The sequence below is a fragment of the Tribolium madens genome, unplaced genomic scaffold, assembly GCF_015345945.1.
Source record: "Tribolium madens isolate multiple individuals breed KSU strain unplaced genomic scaffold, Tmad_KSU_1.1 Scaffold_97;HRSCAF=244;Tcas5.2_LG3a, whole genome shotgun sequence".
Taxonomy (NCBI): Eukaryota; Metazoa; Arthropoda; class Insecta; order Coleoptera; family Tenebrionidae; genus Tribolium; species Tribolium madens.
Window position 1 is genome coordinate 6239324 of NW_025401069.1, and position 26567 is coordinate 6265890.

Consider the following 26567-nt stretch of genomic DNA (forward strand, 5'->3'; position numbering starts at 1 on the left):
TCTGAAAATATTTAAGACATGCCACATGCGCATTAGAAATTGCATTACGAATACTCGAATAGTTATGAAAATTACTAGTTTATTATTGGAAAATTAACTGACAAAAATTAAATAAGTTGTTCATCAATTTTTTAATTATAATAAATAGTAATGCAAATCTATTATGTATGTATGAACCTTCTCTCGCCTGCTTTTCAGCAAAAGTTTTATTCTATAATTTATTTATTTATAGGACAGTTTCTATCAAAAAGTGCAAACTTGCATATTTTATTATTATGATTTATATTATTTTATTATTGATTGACTTTTCTAAAAACCAATATCTAGAAACTTTTAATAAAGTTCTTTTTATTAATTTCTAAAAATGTGCTAGAGACTATAATGTTTTGAAAATTTTTTTAAAACGAAATTAAAATTTAACTTTAAAATCACTAAAAATCAATACACAATTGTCTTCTTGCGTTTTGGATGTTGGAGTGATTTAACACAAACATTAAATTGCCCGAAAGCATTTATTTTCACAATTTTTAAAAAACCCAATTTATAATCGGAAGAACTACTGACAACAATTTATTTTATTTAAAGATTTTTATTAAATTTTTATATTTGAATGTTATGTCATCATTTATAATTTCGATTATCTGATCTTGTATATGATAGGACCACTGAGGCGTTTAATCTTCGATAAAGGATATAAAAATGTACATACTTATAAGTACCTATTTCGGTGTTTAATATTTTAGAAAATTAGACAATATTGATTACTTTAATTTAATATTTTCAGTTTGTTTAATTACTTTAATAATTTAGTCTTAATTATTTCTTAAAATTTACACATAATTTTAGAGTCACGTCCCACATTTGCAAATATGTATTAAGTCTCGTAATATACTTAGTTTTCCGTTATTGGCGTCATTATCCTATATTTAATGATGTGATCGACTAGAATTTTTATACAAATATGACATTACTTAGTTGTAAAATGCAGTTTACGATGCTTTTCTTTCAAACTGTTTAAACTACATATTTTATGTACTCGTAGTTAATTTTAATTGTATTTGTTATCCTTTTACTTTTAATATTTTTCTAGTTCATGTACCATTGTTCCTTTTTTTGTTTGTATATGACGAGGTTGATGTTTTTTGTGTAGAATTCAACAACTAAATCAAAATATTTTACATTTTAGAGACAAGTAAATTACAAAAACATTAAAATTTGACAATGTAATTATACAAATTGAAACTAAATAAGTGGATGAAGAATTAAAAAAAAATAAGACATATAGGTAACGGTGACAGATTATCAAACAGAAAAATGTAAGATTTTTACAAGTTAAAGATATTTTTCAATGCAAGTAAGAGCATCCAATAAGAAAATCATTTAAGCTATGAGGCCAAAAAAGTATGATGAAATATGACGAGACGTTAAATGAGAAATTGAAATTTTATATTGCAATAAAAGCCGTCAAGCACACACACTTAAATGTGTGTACATACATAAATGACATAAATGAGTAGTTTGTTTTGATCTTTGTAGCTTATTTACAGAAACACTTAACTGCAATAAAGTAGCAAAGTAAATTAACTTTTTGGTTTCCCTTGACTGGGTGATAAAAATACCACTGTTACATCTCCATAAAAGCCATCTGCGTGTATCATTCAGTCCAGTTTAAGTAACTGGAGTACTTAGTGCGACAATATTTTTCATTAATAGACAAGTCGTTGAATGAATAATGATTCTTATTGCAGTAATGAAGCGACAAAAACACTGACATAATCTGACCTAATCCAATAGTAAGCGAAGCGGAAAACATCGGTATTACCATTTTTGTTTTAAATTAACTGGTTTATGCATGTCTTTGTTTAATTGCATCCGCAGTGACGATACCTAAAAACTGAATTCTGTGCTAAGTGGATATTTGCATAATATAATTTTCACGTGCATTCATTAGGGTAACCCAGTTACCTAATGCGGAACTGTCTCGACTTATCTTTGGTCATTTATTATGCAATTACTTCATGATCTACAATGGGACGTGTATCAAGTTATACTTTTCGACACAGTTTTGTTTGAAAGAAAGGAGGCTCAAGGCATTTTTGTTGCAAACTGCACCGTTCGCTCGACTTCGTTAACTGTATATTTTTTATCAGATGTAAACAATTAAACATAAGTTCGATAAGACAATTGTTAAAGACAATGCAAATTTGGATGGCACAAAGTCAGAAAATTTGCCAAGCATAAAATGACTTCCAGATGACCTACATATCCACGTATTATTGAGAATACTTGAAATTAACTGTATATGTCTCCCAATTTTGTGGTTGTAGCGTTAAATTAGTGAGAGAAATATAAAAAATGGTGGTTCCAATACCTACTCGCAATAAAATATGTATTCATAATTCATACTTACAATAATGGAAATAATAGGTAATACATAACAGAATGGGCTTTTGTTTCAAATACATTTTCTTTTATTTCAGGAATTGTTTCAGGTGAGACACATTTACCTCTTTCTGAATCCATTTGATTAACAGGATTCTTTAAAAGCAATTCAAACTTGACCTAATTCAGTAACAAACTGTTCGTGTGATTTTGTGGTTTCATTATTTATCATTTTATTTTCTTCTTATTCGTTCGGTTCAAATAACTGACTTTTCTTTTAGTAGTATTTATCATGTTGCGCACTGGAATAACAGTAATAAGATGTTCAAATGGCATATTATTCATTGTTCCGTGACATGTAAAATGTATTGATTCTTATTTTCATGTTTCAGTCAATCTGCTAAGTGTGTTAAATTTTTTTGGGCATATTTTAGAAATTCACATTAAAAATTTAAGGTCCTCATTAATATTTTGAATGTGATGCCAACTCGAAAATAAAAATCAGTCATTTACAGTATTGGTATTTTCTTATGTTTCGCCCCCTGACAAAAATTTTTGTCAGGGCTGTTAAAGCTTTCAAAATCTTGCAAGTCAAAAAGACAGTTTTAGATAAGTATTAAAACTTTTATTTTTTTTTTATACTATTATCGCTTCAACTATGATTATTGATTAACTTTTTTTAACCTACATTTTATACATATTGTATTTAACTGGACTTCATTTTTTGTATGAACAGATTTACATGCATAATTGAAATGTTTTCCTGTAAAGTTATCTTATTAATAGCTTAACAATTATGACTTAATTTATTAGTATATTTTTTAATGTTGCACTTTTTTATTTATATACTCGTACAGTTAAAAAAGCAACTGCTTACATATTATAAATTCTAAGATCTTTCCGCTCGATATTTTATAACGGCTGACTAAAAGATAATGGGGTGTGTACAGTTTCTTTTATTCCACTACAAGTGATTAGATTATAATAAAAAGAAACGAGATTCAATCAATTCCCATCATGCGCATTTTACGTAAAAACGGGTTAATCAATTATAGTGTAGCATTTATAAGTGATGCTTTTTACTCTTTTTGAACAGAATAAAAGCAGATCGAGTATGTTTTCAAGGTATGGGTCTAAAATTATTATTTTTTTATTTTTTGCACAAGGTGGGACTTAACTATTTTTATAAATTAAACCATGTTTTTCAAAATTTTTCTTGATCTGTTTTTTTTATCTTAAGATTACTACCCCTTCAGAACTCTTTGTTTTTTTAATGATTTTGCCCTGTTTTTAAAGGACTATTTAAAAGCAGATATTTCAAGGATTCTGTTCTGTTTTTATAAGGTAGAAGGCATGCTATACAAACTCATGTAGATGGGTCTGTTCAGCACAACAGTTCAAATTTAATGATTCTAGAAATCAACCCATTGAACAAAATTTTAATAAAAAATTAAACATATAAGGCCTCTTTAGAACACTTTGTTTTTTAAGCATTTTGACATTGTTTTCAGTTTGTTTAAAAAAGCAAAACTATATGGGCTTGTTTAGCACACACTATTTTTTTATTATCTACCCCGTTTTTCAAAGTACATACCTTTGTTTAACTCTTTGAGGGACGGTGGGTTAAAATTTAACCCACCACATTTTTGGCCGAATCGGTACGGTGGGTTGAAATTTAACCCACCTTTTTAACTCACCTTAATTTATATTTTTGAGCAGTTTTGCTCATTAATGGTAATATTTTTAATAATACAGACATTATTCTTGAAGAGTTTACCACATTTTTTTATTTACAATAAATGAACTTAAAATTATTATGAAAACTATACAATTTATTAATTATTTGAAATACCTACATTTTTATGATACTTATTTTAACTTAAAAACATTGAATTGTTTTTTGAGAATATACACATAATGGATAATGATTATTATAAATACAAAGAAGAAAAAAACAAAACAAAAAAATTTCTTTCATTGGGATTAGAATTTCGATCCTTGGGTTTATCAAGCAAAAACTTTCTTATTTCGACTAATAGGCTTCATGACGGACGGCATTGAGCATTTCCAGCCTATTTAGGTAATCAATTTCGTTTAACATTAAAAGTTTGCATTTTTACTAACTGTATTTCGTATTATTCTTAGTTTTTTGAGATATGAGGGGTATGTCCTGATGTTGTGGAAAATTACAAGAATAACATGATCTTTGTTGATAAATTTGATCAGTTGATGACGTACAGTGATGGACAGTGCATTTCGTCCACTTAATTTCTGTGAATTCACAAAAATTCACTGTAGCCTGTGCTTTATTGTCATGATAACTGACACTGTCAAGTTTAATTAAATTCTTATTCATTTTGGACCGGATTTCCAATCTAAAAATGGATTGGTACTACATCTCAAGCAATGTAAGACAAAGTACAGGTAAAAAGTATGTAAGGAATATCGGGCATTTTGTCAAATGTTCATCAAAATTCTCAAACAAAGTTAGAAAAACCTGAAGACTAATTTACACTTTTAGTCTGTCATGGAAATTGGTTGGACAAAATTCACTGTCCGTCATTGTACTCAATTGAACAAGTCATAAATGGTGGCACTGAATTTTTTTCTATTTCGTTGATACTTGCATTATGTAGCTACAAACAACAAGAGTTTCGAAGTAACTGGTAGTGTGTAACTTGTAGAGTGTTGTTAAAGCAAACAGAAAAATTGCTTTCAACCGTATTATTACAAAAAATATAACTTTTGTTACCTTTCGTACGTATTATTTAGTTTGCTTTTGTTTTTATTATTTGTTGTTATTTTTCTTTGTTCATTATAATACTATTTTATTTTCTTAATTTATTTTTTTAAATGCCTATTATGTCACTAAATAAATAATAGACAATGACTACTTCATATTAAGAATGCTTTAAAATTATCTAAAATGTACGAGGGGTTCATGAAGTTAATTATTACCGGAGAAAGTAAAAAAATTTGAAATCTAAAATAATTGGTCATTGACCGATGAAAAACTCGTTAGTGCTATTTTAATACCTATTTTTTAAAACAACTTGAAAAATGATTATTTTTAAAATCCAGTAAATAGCTGTACCTGTACGGTATTTTAAATACATTAAAGTGTGTACCTGAAAGGGAAAAAAAAATTCGCATTTTTGTCCTGTTTTTTATTGGGCTAATTTTATTGTACTATACGGTTTTTTTTGAATATTTTTTTTTGAGTAAACTACCAGTTTTTTTGACCGGCCAAGGACTGACCTGACCACACTAAGCCGTAAGAATATTGCACTAGAGATTATGCAGGTAGGAATAGAAAATGCTTAAAAAAATAAAGTGTTCTAAAGGGGCCTTAAATATGTTTAATGTTTTATTAAAATTTTGTTCAATGGGTTGATTTCTATAATCCTTAAATTTGAACGTATGCTGAACAGACGCATCTATACATGATACATGAGTTTGTATAGCATGCTACCTTATAAAAACAGGACGGAATCCTTGAAATATCTGCTTTTAAATTTTAAATAGACCTTTAATAACAGGGCAAAATCATTAAAAAAAAAAACAAAGAGTTCTGAAGGGGCCTTATTAGTAGTACGTTGTCTACGTTGCATTTCAAATTGTATTGAGGTGTTAAATTTTAAAAAATAAGTATATTTTTCGAGTTGATGTTCAATCGGTCGCTACGATAATAGCGTGCGATAAATTTCGAACGCAAGTTATGACAGTATAGGAATCAGTGGTTTAGGTTATGTTTCTTGTGGCAGAATTATGGCGCGCATTTAATGATATTTGTTGTCATAATTTTGTATAAATTTTACTACAAGTGTAAAGTAAACAATTTCCACTTTTTTGCAAATTTGCGTAAAATTAAAATGGATTCTATAGAAGATTCTCATCAAAATCGAATAGTCGAGTTGGTCCACGATGAAGAAAAGCTTGTGAGAATTTCATCTTTCGCTTTGTTCCTTTTAATATCCTTGTGATTTTTAGGTAACTTCTGCTTTAATTGCAAATGACCTTAAAATATCCCTGAGTGAAGCCACTACACTTTTGAAACAATTTTTTGAAGATTCTTCTAAATTAAAATTGGGAGAACTGCATTCCACTTATTTACTTTGTGGTTCTTTAAAGGATAATAAAGGTTCAGTGATTTATCTTGTCAAAGATGAAGATTTACAGGAAAAGAGGGATCTGTTTAAGAATATTTCATCAGAAGTTATTTACAGTGTTCAGAAGGCAAAACAAATTGATTACAACATGATAGCTTTAACAAACACCTGCAACGACAATTTGTAGGTTTTATTTATATTTTGTTTTCTACTAAAGAACTATTTTCAGTGCCGGTTGCTTGGTTAGTAAAAATTGTGTTAAAAGGAATGTTAAGGTGAAAACTCTGCCACCTCCACCATCAACAAATATCAAGGAAAAAGGATCATTCTTCAAAAAGGTTGGGTCTCAGCCAAAACCAGCGACTGAAGTAAATTTGAAAGAAAGTGGTAAAGAACCGTCACAGTCCTCACAAAAACAAAGTAAAGTCAGTTCTGTTAAACCTAAACAGAATGGAGGAATTGCAAGTTTCTTTGCAAAAGCTCCTACTAAGTCAGAGAAAGACATTAAAGCAAAAAGCGATGAAAAGAAGAATGAAGATGAAACTAAAGCTGGTGCAGCTGCATTTATTAAAAAATCTTCAGAAGAAAATACTGAGAGTAATGAAAAAATGGATGTAGATATTGAAGTGGAAAAGCCAGTCGCGCAGAAGGTACAAAATCAAAGTAATAAGAAAAGGAAAAAGAGCAACAAAAATGACCTTCCTAGTAAGAAGAGGAAAAGGATACAGGAAATTTGCGACTCAGATAGCGGTAGTGGTAATAAATAAATTGTCATAATCTACTTCTTTTTACATTATTGTTCCTTCAATTTTAGATATATTTGAAGATGATGAACGTGAAAATATTATTGACGGATCTGATGAAGAACCTGTAGAGATTCCTGTTACAAAAGCAACACCAGTTCCAAAAAATAAAAAGAGGAGGGCTGTTGATAAAACTTACGTTGATGAGGAAGGTTTTATAGGTAGTGTGGTTTTTATGTTATTTACATCTTTCATGATTTTTTTTCAGTTACATCTGTTGAATATATTTATGAAAGTGCCTCGGAAGACGAAAAAGAAATACCTAAAAAGGAATTTCAACAAAAACCCAAGGTTTTGTCAGAAAAGCCAGAGCTTGAAAAAACAACTACAACAAAAGGGAAGAATAAGAAACCAATCAGTGGAAAACAACCAACGTTGATGAGCTTTTTTAAGAAATGTTAATTATTGTTGTAAATGTGAATTTGTTTTAACAAAATATTTACCCTATTATTTTTTAAGAAGTTCTGTAATAGTATTGTGGAGTTTAAATTTGGCGCTATTCCTAACCTCGCTTTTTTCCATCTCTAACCTAAAATCTTGTGAAACTTGAAAAAACGTAAAATGCCTTATAAATACATCGGTAAAACAACCAATTTTAAAGGTAAAACCTTGTGGGAAATCGTCGGAAACTTGAAAAACTTTGGTATTGGTCGTTTAGTTATAAGGAGCACGTTTGAGAGGTATCCTGAGCCAAGTTTTTTCAAGATATTAAAGGTTGAGCCTTTGCCGTGTCCTAAAGTACAAACTTTGGATGTAAGTATACCTCTTTTTTTAGGTCACTTAAAATAATCCTTGTTTTAAGGACCAACGTAAAGTTCGTGTTCTGGTTGAGAAAACATTTAGGGGAGTAACTTACCCAAAACCTATTACAATCGAATCAACCAGTTATAAAGCAGATTATCAGTTAATACCAAAGGATGAGGAGCATAATTATAGCACGATAGTAGAAACAAAGCGCGAAATTGCCATTCTACAAAGAACTATGGAATTTCCACCATTGATGAAAGACGTGTTGATGCGAGAAAATAGAGCTAAAGGAGAGGATGTGCAGGATTTGAAATTGGAGATAGTTTATCACAAAACTAAAACGGGAAAATACAGGGTTGCAGAAGAGGGAGAAACACCTACTGTTACTTTTCAAGCAAACATACAAGAACTGCCTAATATAAGTCTTTACAAAAACGTAAAACTTCAACAATGTAGTAATTAACTATTTATTTCCAAAGATGTTAGTAATTTGTGTCCAGTTTTCTTTTCTTTCTGGATGTCTAGGATTCATGTTCCAGAGATATTCTGCAATAAAATTAAGACTATTAAGATAAGTGTCACCTTCCTAAAAAATAAAGGTAGTGCAAGATAACAATGTAATGTATTTTTACTGTAAAAATTTCGCTTTCTTGCTCCTTTACTTTTTCAAGCATTTTTATTAACCCGCGGTTAAGAACTGGGAAAACAGTTTCATTTAAATAATCAATAACTGGATCTAAAATTGTGTTAACGAATTTTTTTTATAAAAAGAATTCGTACGTGGGGGAGGATCTAGAACCGGTGTTTTCGAACGTTTATATTCTTCCACCTCTTTTACCAAATCGTCGGTTTCTTTTACTAATTTTTTCCATAAATCTCGGTGGTTTTCCTTTTTATCTTTGTGTGCTGAATTATGTATTTCAATAACTTCAGTATTAGACATTTTATGATTATTTAAATTTGAATGTTCGATAGACTTGTTTCTAGGGAAATAAAATGTATTATCTTTTAAGGAAAGCAAAAGAGTGGCTCCGCCTAGAAGGAATTATACAGGATGTTCCGGCGAGTTGGTAAAGTCCATGATTGACATTTAAAGATTTATATATACAATTTAACGATATTAAACCCCCGTATATAAATCTATAGCGTGTTTTAAAAATGAGTTACAACACCAACGTATTTATTTTTTAATAAAACACCTATATTTTATTGCATTATTGGATGTATGTAGCCTTTAATATGAATTATTTTGAGCTAAACTTTTAACGATCGATTTTGCTTTGGTTTTGAAATACAGGTTGTCCGGAAAGTCGCGCACCTCCGTGACACTGTGTCATCAGGCAGTGCTCTAGACAACAAAATTTTTTTAAAAAGGATCTATTTATAAAAATTTCGAAGTTATGAGAGTTTAAATTTTGCATTTTGACCATTTATTTCTGTTGGAAAAATAGTTTTTTTTTTGCTACAGGCTGTTAGAAGAGGGAACAAAAAAGTTATATCCTAAATTGTAACTATGTTTAATGTTACTTGTGGCTTTTATTGACAAAAAAATTGTACCTTTACTAAATAATTATAAAAAAAACATACAAAATCATCAGTATTTATTTGAGAAAAATAAATATCAAAATTTTTTGACAGAATTTTTTAAACATTTTTTTAGTACAGTTGGAGACTGGTCGTCAAAGTCACTTGAGTGACATTAAATTGTAAAGCATGCTTTAGGACTGTTAACCTTATTTTTAGCTACTGTCAATCATAATTGACAAGTTGTATGTACATATTTTTGATAGGAAAATATAATAGCTGTCATTAATTTGAAATTGTCAACCATTTTAACGTTAAACCTTGTCTCCAACTGCACTTTGGGAGACTACCCAAATACTCCTTTTCAAGGAGGTGCGCGACTTTCCGGACATCTGTATGTAATTTTTTTGACGAAAACAAAATCTAGAAAAATAAGATTTTCACCACTTTAAAGAGGAAAGTTCAAACTAAAAATTGAGTTTGAATAACAAAGTGCTGCTCCAAACTTTTACTTAGAAGTTTAGAAAATTATGAGTATAGTCAAAGAGAAAATCACAATTTAATTTTTTTATTCAAATTACAATCAATCATTTAAATCAGAATTACAAAACTTTTTTAAAGTTACCTTTCTATTATAAATAGTTAAAATTACTCGAAACAAATGTATCACATAGGCAATTACCATTGACCTAGGTAATTAGGTCTATAAACTAACATTACAAAAATAAGTTATCCTTATAACTATTAATTATAAATTATGTTCCATTCTCCACAATTCTTCTAATATCTCTGTGTAACCTGTCGAATCCAGTCGAGATAATGGGCCACTTTGACATAAACTCCTGGAATTCCAACTTGGCCACATCCAATACCCCAGCTGACAACACCCACAACTTGCCAAGTGCCCCCTCTTTCACACACCATGGGACCACCTCCGTCCCCTTTACACGCATCTTTGCCTTCCTCTCCCCCAGCGCAGATAAATCCAGGATGCAATTTAAAGTCGTACCCCAATCTCGTCTGTTTCAATTGTCGCTCACACAATCCGTGATTGACAATAGGGACATCAACCTCTTTCAAAATATTCTGATACTTCCCAAAGTCCCCAAACGCGTCTTTACCCCAACCAGTGGTCCAACACCTGCTCCCAGTGTAGTCGTCATGAAGACTCGGGAGACACGCGGGGCTGATATGGGGGTGCTTAGCAAAGTCAACGGGTTTGTCCATCCGCAAAATGGCCAAATCGTTGTACAAAGTCCCAGCGTAGAACTCGGGATGGACGTTCACTGAGGTAATTTCGCGTTCGATGTATGGGTAGAACTCCACATCGTGATTGACGTCCCATTCACCTAGACGCACCCTCAGGTCGAATCCTGTGTAAGTCTTGACGCAATGGGCGGCCGTGATTATGTGCAAGTTGTCAATGAGGGTACCCCCACACACGTAGACACTTTCCTTGGGGTCTTTTTTCAAAATGGCGACTTGCCAGGGGTATTCCCCGAATTCGCTATCGCCATCGACGTAAACAGGGTTTTTGATACGGCCGTTGATGCCTTGGGAGTGGCGAGTGCCGCATTGTCGGTGGCCGGGGGTTGGGATGTGAGGGCGGAGAGGTCTTCGACAGCACACGTGGCGGGGACCGCAAGTCGAGGGGCGCCCGAAGTGGGCCTGACGCTGTAAATTTTCACAAATTAGACAATTTCTTCAACATATGTAAAAAATATTGCAGAAAATCACAGCTTTGTAAAGAAGCGATCAAAATCATGTTGAATTTATTACTCAGAACGTGTGATTTTCTGTTTAAAAATTAACGATTAACCTACTTTACCTTCGTCGTGTTAGATTTTTTTGTCTGGGTCATAGTAACGTCACGTCTTTTTCTGTCGGAGGGGAATTTAATAGGGTTGGAAGTGGAAATAAGGCTTTTGCCACGTCTGGAGTTAGAGTTTTGTGTTTCAGAATTGTACAAATCGTCACCTTGGGAATTATCGGTCAAAGAATTGGCATAGATGTTTTGACCATTGTCATACTGTTCTTGAAGTTGATGTAAAAGGCTGTTACCATCGACTAAATTAGTGGCATTGTCGTGTGCTCTGCCATGAAAACTGCCATCATAGTAACCGCCATGACTCCCCCCGTAATTGTGGGGGTCGTCATAATACGATAAAGAGGAGCCATGGTCATAGTATGGGTGACTTGGGGGATAATCATCAGGTCCCACCGAATGGTCGTAAGAAGGTGGTTCGCTTAAATGAGTCGGCCCATGGTCGTAGGAATATTCAGGGCCGGGGTAATCTAAAGTGTGATGGTCCGAGGGACCATGATGGTAAACTGGAGGACCCTTGTAAATTTCTGGACCATGGGCATGATGAGTTGGATAGTAGTGAATATTGTGGTGATGCGGTTTGTGATAGTGGAAATGTTTGTGTTTGTTGAAAATCAAATTTTTCTTGTAGTGGAAAAGCCCTTCGAATTTATGAAGAAGGTAATTGTTGGGCGTCACGTGAAGATTGACGAAAGGTTTTAGAATTTTTTCGCCGTAATCGTCTTTAGTGACTTGAAGTGAGATCAAAGGATTGACGGAAACCAATCCGAGATTGATTCCTTGACCACCTATAGAACTACCATAGGGATTAATATGGGGATTAGGACCGTAGGGATTTATGGGATATCCACCGCCTCCTTGGTTTGGTAAACCAAACGAAATTCCGAAAGTTGGTTTCACTTTCTTATTGTTGTTGTTGTTGGTATAAGTTCCGTACGATTGTCGCTGCAAAATTTTGGTCTCTTAAAATCAGTCAGTTTGAGAGTTATTTTAGACTGAATTATTTACAGTTTCTTTTAGTAATTTAGTTACAAGGCAGGCGGTGGATCAGTAGGGGAGTCGCTTAGCAGTTCCTATAACACCAGACAATAATTTTGTTACAGCGAGCCATTCGAACCAAAGGTTAATTTTCATTGGGTTACCAATTATATACACAAAATCGTTAAATTATTATTTGAATAATCATAAAATATACTTACAGGTTCAATTTTGGCCTTGTCGTCCGTCTTTTCCTCGTTTGTTTGTGCTTCACGCTTTGTGACCGTCTTAGTGTCATTTTTGTTGGCATTTTCTTCAACTTGTGTGTTATTATCAAAGTTGGCCTCTTTGGGAACTCGTACAACCGTCATTGTGCCATTCCCATCTGTAATAACCCTTTCCTCCTCTCCTAAAGCTTCAATATCGGTTTTCAAATTTCGGGGATCAAGGGGAAGATAAAGGTCATCTTTACGTCCAATTATGTCGTGGCTGGGACATTGGTCATATGGTACACAAACACAGTCATAATTCTCTGCCCTTGCAGATTCCAACCCTTGGTATTTATCAGCGTAGCTACTTTGAATAAAATTAGAATTGATGGAATTGCTTCCTAAATTGAGTTCTTTTTTGTAAAGTCCAGATGAACCATATGAACCAACTGTGGTACCATAACTGCCTCCATAATTCTCACTGACAGGTTTAATCTTGTCAAAGTACCCCAAATTGTGTGAAGATCCGCCATAACTGGCAATAGTCTGTCCTCCGTATGATCCCCCAAAGTTCGACCCTCCTCCAATCGTCAAACCCCCACTTCCAAAACCACTCGACAATCCGGGTTGGTAACTTGACGAAAGAGGGTTAAAACTCGAAGACAAAAGTTCCGAAGGTTTGAAATGTGTCGATCCCCCAGTCTCAAGTAACGACGATCCGAAATTTGACGACGAAATGGCAGCAGTGGTTGCAATTGGGACCGGATTGACCACAACAGTCGAAGGTTTAGAGGCAACACCATCAGCATTGTGGTGGAAATGGTGATGGACGTGTTGTTGGACACCTCCTGGACTTGCACTAGTTTGGGTGGTTCCCCCATGAGCAGTCACGTGAACTTCAACTTTCTTATCTTTGTGATGGTGACTGGTTTCGAACTGATAAGGGGAATCAGGTTCGATCGGTTGAGCAAAAGAATCATGCGGTTTGGAGATAAACTCAGGGCCATCGTAGATTTCGTGTTCACTAAGGAATGGTGGTTTGTGTGGAGGACCGTAGAATGGTTTGGAGGGTGGTAGAGGGCCGTAACCACGACGTGGGGGCTTATGAGGAGGTCCGTATTTTCCTGGAGGACCAAATTTGCTTGGGGGTGGGCCTGGGGGGAAAGGAACAGGTTTGGGGGGTCCATAAGTGCCACGGTTTGGTACTTTGAGGGGGATTGTGGGGATTGGACGCCCGACAGGGTTGATTGCGACTGGTTGGGCGTAGATTAGTTCTTCTGGGGCGATGTAGGGGCGTTTACCTTGGATGTCTTCCTCACACTGGAAAAAAATCTAGTGTTTGTAAAAGTTTTTTTTTGGTTAAACGTTAACCTACTTGCATGAGACCTAAGGAACATAACCGATCCTTTATAAGATTCCTCGCTTCAGCATCATCACCCTTTTGGAGAGCATCTTGTACATTGGGGTCGCTGTAGACTTCATCAAAGCCATCCACGTTTCTTCCTTGCCTGTTTGAGACAAGGATGTGGTCGATGATTTTCTCTGCTTGTGTCGAATTAAATTGAGAGCTTTGTTCAACCACATCACTGGCTGATGGTTGTTGTTCGAACTGTGGGTTTGTGGATGGTGATTCATCTTTGTTGCCCCAAGACCATCCGTTTTCTTCAGCAGCAACATGGCACAGGAGGTACATTGCCGCGAAGGCAATGATTGGTGTCAAACGCATGTCTGGAAAATTTTTATATTTATTGGAAATAATTAAATTTCTTTAATGTGGGTAAATCCAGCTCAAGAAAGTTGTTGTGGCGTAAAAGTGAAATTCGCACATCGCCGCCTTCTGCTATACCGATTTGGCAAAAGTGCAGTGGGTGGCGCTTCGTTTGGAAGAAGTAGGTTATCGCTTTTACTTTCCGTGCTTTCGAGCATGGGTTCAAGAACATTTTCGGAAGAAGACGATGATGTCATTTCAATTTGTCAACAAATGAACGTGAAGAAAAACAATTTTTATACTTAATTAAAGAAAGCGGTTTTTTTTTTCAAATGAACTTGCTATTACTGACATAGATTCAGTGGGAATAACAATGTGAATTTTGTGTTCTTAACGGAAACAATAGCAATTGTATTAATGTCAGTAGATGTTAATTTCTTTGGAAATCCAAGTGAAAGTAAGTGAAGCAAGTTATACTTAGTAAAATTATCGCGTCAGTCAGATGCAATGACTTCTTTACTTTCCAAAGCTCTTGTTGCGGTCACGGCCACTAGTTCATTACCGTAACTGAAAAATCTGTACCGTAACACACTGGACCGGTGCTAATTAAACATCAACTAATACGGTTTTGATTAAAATTATAAAAAAAATATCAGTGGTAATTAATTTGTATTTATTTGTTTGGGTGAAATTATTTGTATTTTGAGCATTAATAAACTTTCACATAGAAATATACCAAAATAACTTATTAAAACAGTATTAAAGGGTAATAATCAACATGTGGAACAATTTAATTGGGTTACACACATCATTAATTTTGAAACTGTCATATTGTAAAAGAGAAATTAATGGTTTCTGTTAAAATATCTAAATTACTATTAATTAATACGTATTAAATGTTTGGTGATTACATATATTAAAATTATAGTTGTACGAGTATTTATGTGTTGCATTTACATTTGAAGAGCAGACTTTCAAAAAACTGTCCTTCTTTTAAAAAATAATTTTAATTTTTTATATCAGTGACAATAAATGTGAAAAAATATGTACACATTGGACACAAATTTTACGGCGTACTTAGGTATTTTACAAAAAAAAACTCAATTCATAAAAACATGGATAAACTGCATTTTGGAAGTCTGCTCCTCATTTGCAATTATTGTTGTAGATTTTAAATTAATTATTTTGGCACTTTATAAAAATAATACAAAAGAAATTAGCTTACCTGTTGGAAAGCTTCACTTCTCCGTTTGATAAGCACTACACACTCTAAATGAAGAACTTCTTTTCTCTGATAGACTCTTTTATATCGTCCCTTCTTAACGTAGGCAGACACTTTCTATCTCAAACTAAAAATATTCTTGTTGCTACTGACGATGCACACTGCAGCATTCACCTTATATATTCTTTACCAAAGGTAAAGAAGTTTTTAGTAGGGGATGGTTGCAAAAGAATTTTACAGAATGGGATGGAAACACGGATCTTGGTACGTTGTGGGAAATTTTATTAGTATAATCAATTATTAAATGCATTTTATGGATCCATATGCGATTTAAATCAGGCTATTTACATTCTTTTACTTTCTTCGTTGTAAACTACTTTAATATGCTAAATGGCTTACCTATCTCAGTGAATACGAGAGGTTACTAGTTAAAAAATATTTCAAACGGCTAAAAATAAATTGAATAAAATAATTTTGGCATTATTATCTACATATAAATCTTTTAATAATTCTTAATTTTATTTCTAGCAAAAATTGATTGGTTATTAGTCAAAAAAAGAAACCATTTTTTTTTAAGTTTACAGTTTACAGAAATATTTTTTTTGCATAGTCATAATAATTATGTTCATATTGCCTGAAAAAAACAGCATTACTATTTACTACAGTCATTTTAAAATAAATATAGAAGCGTCAAGTTTAAAAAAAATGCAAGTTTATCAACAACTGGCGCATGTGGCACATTGACATAAGTTAATCATGAGAAATATTCTATTTTTTTTACATTATTGACAAAATTTGGATAATAATTAAGAAAAAGAAAAGAAAATTTGAAAAATTTACAACAAATAAGGAACTTATTTTCACCAATATTAGAATATGAGTTGGTATATCACACTAATTAAATCACTGAAACGAAAGCTTTGTGAAGGTAAGTGTATATTAATGAGATTATTATAGTAAAGGGAATGAAAAATTTTTACTTTTTTACATTGTGTGAAAAAATAATAGGTTTATTGTTTGGTGAGGCCGATTTTTGAAACAAATAGTCTTCACAAATGATACTATTATGTTTCAGTTTAATTAAAATTAAATAAAAATATTTGTTTCATTAAAAATTTCTCCCGTCAAGTCCTAGAAAGTTGTTGATTTTAGTTTTTTATTAATCTAAATAATTCTCTTTACAACAATAAATGAAATTTCAGAATTTTTACAGTTCAGTTATAGAATTGAAAATAAGAAAAAAAAATTAAAAAACGTTTTAGTTGACAAATTAGAGAGGCGTGATGTAGGTCAAAGACAATAACATATAAAGTTGGCGGATTTTTGTATTGTGTAATAAAGATGTTTATTGCGGACAAGTTCATCAGATACCAAATTAAAATTTAAGATTATGGATCGGGAATCCCCGGTATAAAAATATTTACTTAAGCAATATTGGATTGTGAGCTGTGTGCATCACTTATTCATTCAAAATATAACCAAACAATGCGTCAATTTTTTAGGTATTAGACTAGAATTAATAATTCTGATAAAGTACGTGATTCTCCCGATTCATTATGACATAATAATGTGTTACAAAACTGGGATTTTCTTCGAACTGAATGGATAGAGGGTCAAGTCATACATACTCTGACTGGAAATTCCCATCTGAAAATATTTCAAAACCATTTCAGGAGAATTAAGGTGTATACAGTCACAGTGTGATTTAATTACATTACGATTAAATTGTAATAATGTAGGCTACCAAAAACAAATCATATACGATTCCAAAAGAAGCTTATTTTTTTAAAACATTGCCAATCGGTATTTTGAACCATTTTCATCATTAAATACAGTTAAAAAAATAACCGAAACCGAAAAAATTAATTGTTGATATTGTGGTTCTGTTTCTCAAATATAATCTGCAAACTCTCAACGTTTGTGGTGACTCCGATGAGTAATTCAACTCTTTCAACACATCGAATTACCGAACTGAAAATGAAAGTGGCAGTCAAGGAAGTCGGGAATCCCTGATTACTATTACTAAATCCTGCTGCACGCCGAACACCGTCTCAGCATTACACTTAATTTTTTTAACTCTTTAGGGTTCAATGATCTCGAGTGAATTAAAAAAAATAAACATCACCAATAACTGAGAAAGTGGTAGGTACGTCTAAAGTGATAACCACAAATAACATAGTTTCATTTAAACATGTGACTGCCACTTGAGTATTTTTGCTTCAGTTCCATCGCAAGCCAATGATTACATCAAAAAGTGCACCGGAGTTCAAAGTAGATCCGGCTCCGGGAGAAAGTGGACGTGTAGTTACGACAATAAAAACAAGAATCGGAAGGAACACCAAGCGTTTAACCGCTTTAAAATTCAAACATCAATTTACTAATTAATATTACGACAGGAAGTTTTTTGATATTACAGCACACGCAAATTGGAAAGCTCTATATTGATTGGTTGCGTAATCTTTGTTTTCATATTTTTGCACATGACGTCACTTAGCACATTGAGCTTTTGACTGACCTTTGGGGTCAGTACTTTCACTGTGAACATTATATTAGTTATAAAACAATAGTCACTATTTAAAACAATTGGAAATTTTTGCAAGTAGCATTATCGTTGAGTAGTGAGTTAAAAATTTTAAACCATACGTAAGAGACATAATTAAAGACGTCGGAAAAAATGTATTTAATCAAAAATTCAAAAGTTAACAAATCAACAACAACAATAACAAAACTAAATAGTGATAACGCTATTCAAACTTCAAACGAAACAAACCTTTCGCTTTAATATTCCTTATTCAAAGTGTCGTCGCTCTCATTATTAATATTGTTTAACCATTCTTGAAAAGACGTATTCTGGAAAATAAAAAAAACAACCACTATAGCGCTAGTTCAAATTTTGCAAAAAATATATTTTTTTACCAGTTGTCCTGTACGTTCCGGGACATTTTCCACAGGCAAAGAAGAATTATCGCTACTTGTAGCAGATTTGAACGACAGCATTTCATTAAATTTTACTTGCTTGATGACATTTTCCGTACTGGGTGTCTTAAATATAGATTTAGGTGGCGCTTCCGCTGTAGGAGCGTTTTTAAGTTTTGCTAATTTTTCTTTTAACTCATTTCGACGAGCAAGTTTTTTCGCTTTAAGATCTTCTAATGAGTTATACTCTTCTTCAAGGTTGTGTAAAGTTTTCTCTTCTTCACTGACTTTGCTCTGCAAGTTTTCACACTTTTCCTTTAAACAGTTGGAATTGACGAGCAGATACTGTAGTTTCTTTCTCATATCCGTCGAGCGGTTGTCATGTTCGGCTTGTGCAAACTCTAATTTTGCTTTTGCTTGCTGTAATTGATTGTTGGCATTGTCTTTCTCTTTTTTAATGTCATTTTCTAAGGATTTCAAAAGAGTTACAGATGTCTCGTATCGATTTTGTATTTCTTCAATTTTCGTACGCTTATGCTCGTTTTCCATTTGCTTTTTCACTAAATCAATATTAGCAGAATGCATTTCTTCTTGTTGTGTTAAGATTTTGTTTGTCAGTGCTAATTTCTCTTCACATAGTTGGGAGTACTTATCATTGAGTGTATTTATTTTCTAAATAAAATTAATTACTGAAAAACAAAATAAATAAAAATACCTGAAACTTACATTCAGTAAATTGTTATTATTTTCTATAGAGGAGACAACAGCTGACTCAACTTCATTTAGACGGGAAGACATGTCTTCAGACTTTTTCTGTAATTCATCTGAAATCTCCTGAAAACTGTTTTGCTCAGTATTCAACTTCTCTTCAAGTTCTTTCAATTCAAGTTCTTTTTTAGAAACTGTAGTTTCATCATCAGCAATATCATTTTTTATTTGATCAATTTCGTGCACCATTTGTTCTAATTCCTGCTCCAACTGGATTCTTTCTTTCTTTATTTCATTTAACCTGTGTAAATAAAATTACTATTAACATAAACAATGTTATTAGGTTCATACTTGTCAGTTCGGTCTTCTTCTTTCGTACGCAGTGCTTCGTATTTCTCTGCTTCAACTAAAAAATCATTCTCTATAGTTGTCTTTTTCGTTTCTATTTCAGCAAGTTTTTGCTCTAGCAAATTCTTGTTGGTGAGACTTTTCTCAATTTCATCGACGTAATACGAGATGTTCTTTTTGAATTCTTCGTATTTTCTTCTCATATCTTCCAGAGCTGCCTGGCTTTGATTAAGTTCCTTTTTTAAATTCAGAATCCGCTCATTTCCAGTAATTTTCAGAGCCTCAATCTTTTTCTCTCTTTCGATTTTAGCTTCATATAATTTTCTCAAAGTTTCCAAGTTTGTATATTGCTTTATACTATTTTTCATCAAAACGATCATTTGCGATTGTCTTTGACGCACTTGAAGCTTTTCGACATTTTTTTTTAACAACTCAATCATTTGATTGGTTTTAAGCAAAATTTCTTCGGATTGCACAATTCTGCTATGGTCTGTTTCAACTTCTTTAACTAAAGCTTCAGTCTTGTTTAATAGCTGATGTGTTTTATTTCTTAGATTTGTAATTTCACTTTCTACTTCAAATCTCATATCTTCCAAAGATTTCGCACTTATTTCTTCAGCGGCCTTAGTCAAGATCAGCTGCTTAATTTCATTTTTAATTGAAGCTTCTGTGTCTATGTTTTGTAGTTTGTACAAAGGTTGTGTCTCCTCCTCTACTTGTTCTTCAACTTGTTCTGTACCTTGTTCTACCACTTGATTCTCCTGACTTGGAATTTGAACGGAATTATTAAAACTCATCGCATCTTGTGGTTCATAATTTTCATTGAACTGCATCATGTACATGTTCTCGTCTTGTTCCATACATTCTAATTCCATCCCTAGAGAAAAAGGGTTGATGTGTGAAGGAAGAAAAATTCTTTTATTTACCCATAACAAGAACATATACATACAGGGTTATTCATAAATATGAAGCAATATTTTAACCTTAAAAATGACCTATAAAATAATGTTAATTTAAATAATAACTCGAGTCCTATCTCTACTGATAAGAATTTTACAGCCCTCGGAATGTGGGTATGGAAATTTGTTTTTTTTTGTAATAACTTTGGAACTATTTGACCAAATATTTTAAAATTTGGAACATTTCCCTGTGACAACATACCCTTTAAACTGATAATCATGAAAACCGGATACATCCACTCAATTTCCGGTTCCAGCAGTTGCAGGTCACATTTTCTGTGTTTTTCCATTTTTTTGCTCTCTTAACACCAATTTTTTATTGCCCAAATCGATAGAGTAATCAATTTCGATTAAAAAACGCATAACCTTTAATACCCCTAAAATGGACCATTTCAAAGATATTTTAATTTAAACTTAGGACTGCACAACGCTGAAATCAAAAAATAGGGATTTTGAATAAATGGTATCCACGGCAACCAATGACCATGGTCACATAAATCCCTGCCAGGCATCTGTTAACTTTGACGATAAATTTTTGTGAATTTTTTATGAATTAATGCTACGAGATCCATTTGGATTTATTCTAAGTTATGTTTGGAATCTGAGGTAAACTCTTTTATTAAATATTTTGGATTAATTGTCTAATAATCGTCCAATGTCAAAGTTGACAGATGCCTGACAGGGATTAGTGAGACCATGGTCATTTGTTACCTTGGATATCAAATGGAAAAACACAGAAAATGTGACTTGCAACTGCTGGAACCGGAAATTGAGTGGATGTATCCGGTTTTCGTGATTAGCAGTTTAAAGGGTATGTTGTCACAAGAAAATGTTCCAAATTTTATAATATTTGGTCAAATAGTTCCAAAGTTATTACAAAAAAATGAAATTTCCATACCCACATTCCGAGGGCTGTAAAATTCTTATCAGTAGAGATAGGACACGAGTTATTATTTAAATTAACATCATTTTATAGGTCATTTTTGAGGTTCAAATATTGCTTCATATTTATGAATAACCCTGTATAATAATATACAAAGTGTTTCACACAACTTTACGAGGCTTGTGCCTAATGTACGCACCCAAATATACAAAATTCACAAAACACTAGATACAAAAAATACACATTTAATTATTTAATTTTTGGAAACCCATGACAGTAGTTGTCAAACTAATCACTGTTTCATTAATAGTCATAAACTGAAGTTTTTCAGAAACAATTATCATTTGTTCTATCTTCTATCAAGAGAGACGGCATTAATATGATTCTAGTTTATCTATTTGTAATTTTTGAAAGGGTGAACAAACTAGAGAAGATTATCCAATTTTTCAAAATTGTTGAAGGTATCTTGAAAGAATACGCTTGGGCTATTAATTAAAAGAATATTTAATGAAGTGTAAAGTACAAAAGTAGAGGGCTCCCTGTACGAGCTTCTATCACCAGCCTAGCTGTGTACAGACTAACTAAAAAAAACTAATTCGCAATAATTGAGACTGGGAACCGGAAATCGACCCAGCCGGGGGTTTCGCAGAAACGATAAACAAAATCGGCGACGTTCCTGGAAACTATAGAGTTAGTTTTTATTACTTCAACACTTCCCCTAAAAACTTAACTCTACACAAAAACGCAAAACATTTTCATAACRMTCAAGCTTATTGTATTAAACTTTACAAAAACGAAACACTTATCTACTAGGTACAATAAGTCAAAAATAACAAAAATCAAGCAATATTTACGAGACCCAAGTTATCTCTTAACAATTCAAATCTTGGTTTACTCAACGCCTTTGTCATAATATCCGCTATTTGTTGTTCACTAGTAATATAATCTACATTAATGAYACCTTTTTCAAACAAATCTCGGWCAAAATGGTAACGTACATCAATGTGTTTACTGCGTTGATGGAATTCCGGGTTCTTAATAAGCTTGATAGCACTCATATTGTCCACATACAAAACATTTTTCTTCTGTTGCACATCGCGAACACCAATTTCGTCAAACAAGCGCAATAACCACACCATTTCTTTCGCGGCATTCGCGGCACTTACATACTCCGCTTCCGTAGTGGATTGGGCAACACATTGCTGTTTCTTGCTCTGCCAGGTGATTGCTGCACTGTTGTATTTGCTGAGGACACCATTTGTAGATTTGCGGGTTATTATGTCGCCAGCAAAGTCAGCATCACTGTAGACTTTAAAACCTTCTTCCCCATGATAAAACAAACCAAATCGTCGAGTTCCTTTTATATAGCGCAAAATTCTCTTTACCAATTGACAATGGGCTTGTGTCGGTTTTTCCAATGCTCTTGATGCAACATTTAGCGCAAATGCAATATCGGGTCTGGTTACGACTTGAAGATACATTAAATTACCTACCGCCTCTCGATACGGAAATTTGACAGCTTCATCAATTAGTTCAGTCACACTCCATCCAGGTTCAATTGGGGTAGATACGGGTTTTGCTTCAATCATGTTGAATCGTTTCAGAATTTTATCAATATAATKGGCTTGACTAATAAAAATTCCTCCGTTTTTCTGTTCAATTTCGAATCCAAGAAAATTCGTAACGTCACTTGTAATTGTAGCTTCAAATTTACTCTTCAACTGATTCAGAAATGTTTCGACTTCTTCTAAATTGGTGGCTGCTATCAGGCCATCATCAACGTACAGAAGTAGTAACAATTTATTGTCATCACGGTTTCTCACATATAAACACGGATCAGCTGTACTTTCCTTTAAGTCACATTCGAATAAGAATTGCGTAAAGCATTTACTCCAGCATCTAGGGGATTGTTTTAGTCCGTATAAACTTTTCAGTAATTTACACACACGTGATGAACCATCTTCATATCCTTCAGGCTGTTCCATATAAATTTCTTCATCAAGGGATCCATATAGAAAAGCAGATTTGATGTCAAATTGTCGTAGATACATCTTTTCTCGAGCTGCTACGGCCAAAACTACCCTTACACTGTCAAAGCGTACYACTGGACTAAATGTCTCCTCATAATCAACACCTAATTTTTGTGAGCACCCTTTAATAACCAAACGAGCTTTATATCTATCGATGCCGTCTGTATTACCTTTGATACGATATACCCATCGATTGCCAATTACTTTTCTGTCGGGCGGCCTCTCAACTAACTTCCACGTTTTATGTTTCCTTAAAGAATTTATCTCATTGTCCATGGCAGCTTTCCATTCCTTTGCATCTTCACATTTTTTCGCGTCCTTATAGCTTTTAGGTACATTTTCGACCGATGCAATCATTGAATAGTGGGTGAAATATTCTGGTCTTCTAATTTTGGATCKATCTCTCAACTTCATTCTTTCATTTGGTACTTCCGCTTCTGATTCGGAACTTTCTTCGCCTATTGTAAACACTTCGTTTGACAATTCCGATGAATCATCATTTGATTGTGAATAAAAACTGCCTTCACTGGAGTTTCGTATTTCCTCTTTCATCACAGTGAGATCTGAATCGGGTTTATTTTCGGTTTGTTCGCTTAAAATAACTTCACAGACACCGATTGAATTCTGTAAAGGCTCGCTCTTGAAGATTACATCACGACTGATTACGACATCATGTTTCTCTGGTACRTATACCCTGTATCCACCTGTACCATCATGGTATCCAACAAAATACCCTTTCATAGATTTTTTATCAAGTTTACGTCTAAGCTCTTTTGGAATATGTACAKAACATTCTGTTCCGAAAATTCGAAAATCGTCAATACTTTTTGCTTTTTCTCCGAACCACAGTTCATGAGGCGTTTTACCTGGAACTCTTGTTGGTCCTGTTCTGTTTAATATAAACACAGCAGTATTTACCGCTTCCGCCCATAACGAAGTTGGCAAATCAGTTTTCGAATAAAGCATTGATCTTGCCGCTTCCATGCACGTCCTGTTTTCCCGCTCTGAGACACCATTGTGTTCGGGTGTGTATGGAGGAGTCAAAATATGTCTAATACCCATACGACTTGTAATGGCCTTCATCTCCCGATTATCGAATTCTTTTCCTCCGTCCGTGACTAATTTCTTAATGTTTTCGCCGAATTTATTACGAATTTCGTTACAAAACAWCTCAAATTTGTCTTTAACTTCGAACTTATTACGAATGAAATAAACATGCCGATAACCACTGTAATCGTCCTTGAATATTACATAGTATTTTCTTTTTCCCAATGACTCAACATGCATTGGACCACAAACGTCCGAATAAATTACTTCACGAGGTGCTTTTGCCCTTTCAGTACGAGTACCGAACGATTGACGATGCATCTTACCGTAAGCACATCCGTCGCAAAATTCTTGATCGACCTCAACATTTATGTCCATCTTCTTTAGGACCTGCTGCACATGCCGWTTATTTTGATGTGCCATTCGCTCGTGCCAAAGTTGTAATGTATTCTCCTTAGTTGCCGTTGCCGCACACGCACCTACAGAATTTCGACTTACAACTTTTAAGTTTATCTTGAACAAATTGTCTTTTTCACTTCCGGTTGCCACAACTTTTCCGTCCTTTTTAAATACGCACTCCCGACCGTGATTTTTAATTACGAAGTCTATGTCCTTTTTGGCAGCCATTTTTACAGAAAACAAATTACACATCATCGCAGGTGTGTAAAGCACATCATACATATTTCCGGGCAGCCACTTTCCGTTCACCAGACACTCTATTTCTACAGTTCCTTTGCCAAGGGCTTTCACCTTCTCACCATTGCCRATATTTATGTTTATCGGGTTTTCAAAATCCAAATACGTCTTGAAAACACTCCTTTCGTTAGTCATATGATCAGACGCTCCCGTGTCTATGATCCAATCGTCCTTTTCAGTAATTGACGACTTGTTAACGGTGCCGATAAACGCTAATGCCTGATTGCCTTTACCACTGCTATCCCTGTTATAATTATTTGCACTTCCTTTCTTTGGACAGTCCTTTTTCAGATGGTATTTCGATCCGCACACAAAACAACCACGACAGTCTTTGCGCATATGATCCTTCTTTCCGCACGTAAAACAATGTCCTTTCTTCTTTACACTGTCTTGCTTTTTTGTATTTGCCTTCRCCAACAAAGCCACTGTTTCGTCAACACTTATCACTTCCTGGCTTTTCAATCTCTGCTCTTCGGTCAGCAATCTTGTTGTCAAATTATCCAGCGTTTTATGAGCGACATCAGTGGAATCCCACGCACTGTGAAAATGTCTATATTCTCCAGGTAATATGGACAAAATCCGCGWCAAAAGCATTGAATCCGGAATCATTGCATTCAATTTTCGCATTCGATTTGTCAACTGTTCTAATCTCGCAATGTGTTCTCCGACGGACATCGACACATCCCACTTAAAATCGAAAAATTGCTTCTGAATTAAAGCCAAAGTTTCGTCACTTTTTAAATCGTAAACCGCGTGCAACTTCTGCCACATGTCTTGCGCTGTTTSCGCATTCATCAAGAATTGTAGAGGTTTCGCCTCAACAGTCGTCACAAATAATTTTCTGGCGATTTTATCCGCTTTTATCCATTTATCCAAATTTGTGTGATACATTCCCACCTCTTGAGCATAAGCTCCTTCAACAGGGGGTTCAGGCTTGGGAAACGTACCTTCACACACTTCAAGTGCCCCGTTGCAATCCAGCAACGTCCTCATTACAAACTGCCATTGTGGCCAATTGCTTGAGTCCCTCAACTTTTCGACTTGTACTTTATCCAACGCTTCCATCTTTTTATTAATACCACTTCTTCTTTCACACCGAAACCGAAACAGTCAAWAATACCGGAAATTTTCCGAACCGCCGCACTTTCCGCGTTCGCGTCGCGACCGATAACCCTTTGCACACCTAGTACACCTGTGTGTCTGGGCCCATAACCTGTTGAAGGTATCTTGAAAGAATACGCTTGGGCTATTAATTAAAAGAATATTTAATGAAGTGTAAAGTACAAAAGTAGAGGGCTCCCTGTACGAGCTTCTATCACCAGCCTAGCTGTGTACAGACTAACTAAAAAAAACTAATTCGCAATAATTGAGACTGGGAACCGGAAATCGACCCAGCCGGGGGTTTCGCAGAAACGATAAACAAAATCGGCGACGTTCCTGGAAACTATAGAGTTAGTTTTTATTACTTCAACA

General features: G+C 33.8%; 5 protein-coding genes across 8 annotated transcripts in view; 2 read left to right on the forward strand and 3 right to left on the reverse strand.

The window, feature by feature from the left end:
* Positions 1 to 5908: 5908 nt before the first annotated feature.
* On the forward strand, positions 5909 to 7769 carry LOC123014363 (DNA polymerase delta subunit 3-like). Of its 2 annotated transcripts, none has more exons than XM_044413431.1 (5): positions 5909 to 6320; positions 6373 to 6674; positions 6721 to 7247; positions 7306 to 7446; positions 7503 to 7769. In XM_044413431.1, the coding sequence occupies exons 1-5, from the start codon at positions 6165 to 6167 to the stop codon at positions 7694 to 7696; spliced, it is 1320 nt and encodes a 439-aa protein (XP_044269366.1). In that variant the 5' UTR covers positions 5909 to 6164; the 3' UTR covers positions 7697 to 7769. The 2 variants fall into 2 exon arrangements, with proteins under 2 accessions (XP_044269366.1, XP_044269365.1); XM_044413430.1 differs by having other exon boundaries at positions 5929 to 6320; positions 7306 to 7455.
* Positions 7744 to 8654, forward strand: LOC123014364. Its single transcript, XM_044413432.1, has 2 exons — positions 7744 to 8047; positions 8097 to 8654. The coding sequence occupies exons 1-2, from the start codon at positions 7856 to 7858 to the stop codon at positions 8502 to 8504; spliced, it is 600 nt and encodes a 199-aa protein (XP_044269367.1). The 5' UTR covers positions 7744 to 7855; the 3' UTR covers positions 8505 to 8654.
* On the reverse strand, positions 8495 to 9033 carry LOC123014365. 2 transcript variants are annotated; one of them, XM_044413434.1, is made up of 3 exons: positions 8822 to 9033; positions 8674 to 8771; positions 8495 to 8627 (listed from the first exon to the last, which is right to left on the reverse strand). In XM_044413434.1, the coding sequence occupies exons 1-3, from the start codon at positions 8982 to 8984 to the stop codon at positions 8505 to 8507; spliced, it is 384 nt and encodes a 127-aa protein (XP_044269369.1). In that variant the 5' UTR covers positions 8985 to 9033; the 3' UTR covers positions 8495 to 8504. The 2 variants fall into 2 exon arrangements, with proteins under 2 accessions (XP_044269369.1, XP_044269368.1); XM_044413433.1 differs by having other exon boundaries at positions 8674 to 8777.
* Positions 9034 to 10117: 1084 nt separating this feature from the next.
* Positions 10118 to 15650, reverse strand: LOC123014781. Of its 2 annotated transcripts, XM_044414053.1 has the most exons (5): positions 15511 to 15650; positions 13953 to 14305; positions 12590 to 13897; positions 11394 to 12335; positions 10118 to 11239 (listed from the first exon to the last, which is right to left on the reverse strand). In XM_044414053.1, exons 2-5 carry the CDS (start codon positions 14301 to 14303, stop codon positions 10346 to 10348), a joined length of 3495 nt encoding a protein of 1164 aa, XP_044269988.1. In that variant the 5' UTR covers positions 14304 to 14305; positions 15511 to 15650; the 3' UTR covers positions 10118 to 10345. The 2 variants fall into 2 exon arrangements, with proteins under 2 accessions (XP_044269988.1, XP_044269989.1); XM_044414054.1 differs by lacking the exon at positions 11394 to 12335.
* Positions 15651 to 18195: 2545 nt separating this feature from the next.
* LOC123014311 (putative leucine-rich repeat-containing protein DDB_G0290503) overlaps positions 18196 to 26567 on the reverse strand; it is a 13348-nt gene continuing 4976 nt past the window's right edge. Inside the window, exons 2-5 of the mRNA XM_044413366.1 lie at positions 19483 to 20356; positions 19150 to 19432; positions 18424 to 19095; positions 18196 to 18357 (exon numbers count right to left, since the gene is read on the reverse strand). Of these exons, the coding sequence (XP_044269301.1) occupies positions 18286 to 18357; positions 18424 to 19095; positions 19150 to 19432; positions 19483 to 20354 (1899 nt within the window). The 5' untranslated portion in view covers positions 20355 to 20356 and the 3' untranslated portion in view covers positions 18196 to 18285. The remainder of the gene's footprint in view (positions 18358 to 18423; positions 19096 to 19149; positions 19433 to 19482; positions 20357 to 26567) is intronic.

Excerpts from the sequence above, each read along its gene's own strand:
- LOC123014363 (XM_044413430.1), top strand. The coding sequence starts at position 6,165 with ATGATATTTGTTGTCATAATTTTGTATAAATTTTACTACAAGTGTAAA. Across the intron at positions 7,248-7,305 it reads CGACTCAGATAGCGGTAGTG|ATATATTTGAAGATGATGAA; the intron begins GTAATAAATAAA and ends CTTCAATTTTAG. Across the intron at positions 7,456-7,502 it reads TGATGAGGAAGGTTTTATAG|TTACATCTGTTGAATATATT; the intron begins GTAGTGTGGTTT and ends ATTTTTTTTCAG.
- LOC123014364 (XM_044413432.1), top strand. The coding sequence starts at position 7,856 with ATGCCTTATAAATACATCGGTAAAACAACCAATTTTAAAGGTAAAACC. Across the intron at positions 8,048-8,096 it reads CTAAAGTACAAACTTTGGAT|GACCAACGTAAAGTTCGTGT; the intron begins GTAAGTATACCT and ends CCTTGTTTTAAG.
- LOC123014365 (XM_044413433.1), bottom strand. The coding sequence starts at position 8,984 with ATGTCTAATACTGAAGTTATTGAAATACATAATTCAGCACACAAAGAT. Across the intron at positions 8,778-8,821 it reads GGTTCTAGATCCTCCCCCAC|ATCCAGTTATTGATTATTTA; the intron begins GTACGAATTCTT and ends ACACAATTTTAG. Across the intron at positions 8,628-8,673 it reads AAGAAAGCGAAATTTTTACA|GAAGGTGACACTTATCTTAA; the intron begins GTAAAAATACAT and ends TTTATTTTTTAG.
- LOC123014781 (XM_044414053.1), bottom strand. The coding sequence starts at position 14,303 with ATGCGTTTGACACCAATCATTGCCTTCGCGGCAATGTACCTCCTGTGC. Across the intron at positions 12,336-12,589 it reads ACAAGGCCAAAATTGAACCT|CGACAATCGTACGGAACTTA; the intron begins GTAAGTATATTT and ends AAAATTTTGCAG. Across the intron at positions 11,240-11,393 it reads AAAAATCTAACACGACGAAG|CGTCAGGCCCACTTCGGGCG; the intron begins GTAAAGTAGGTT and ends GAAAATTTACAG.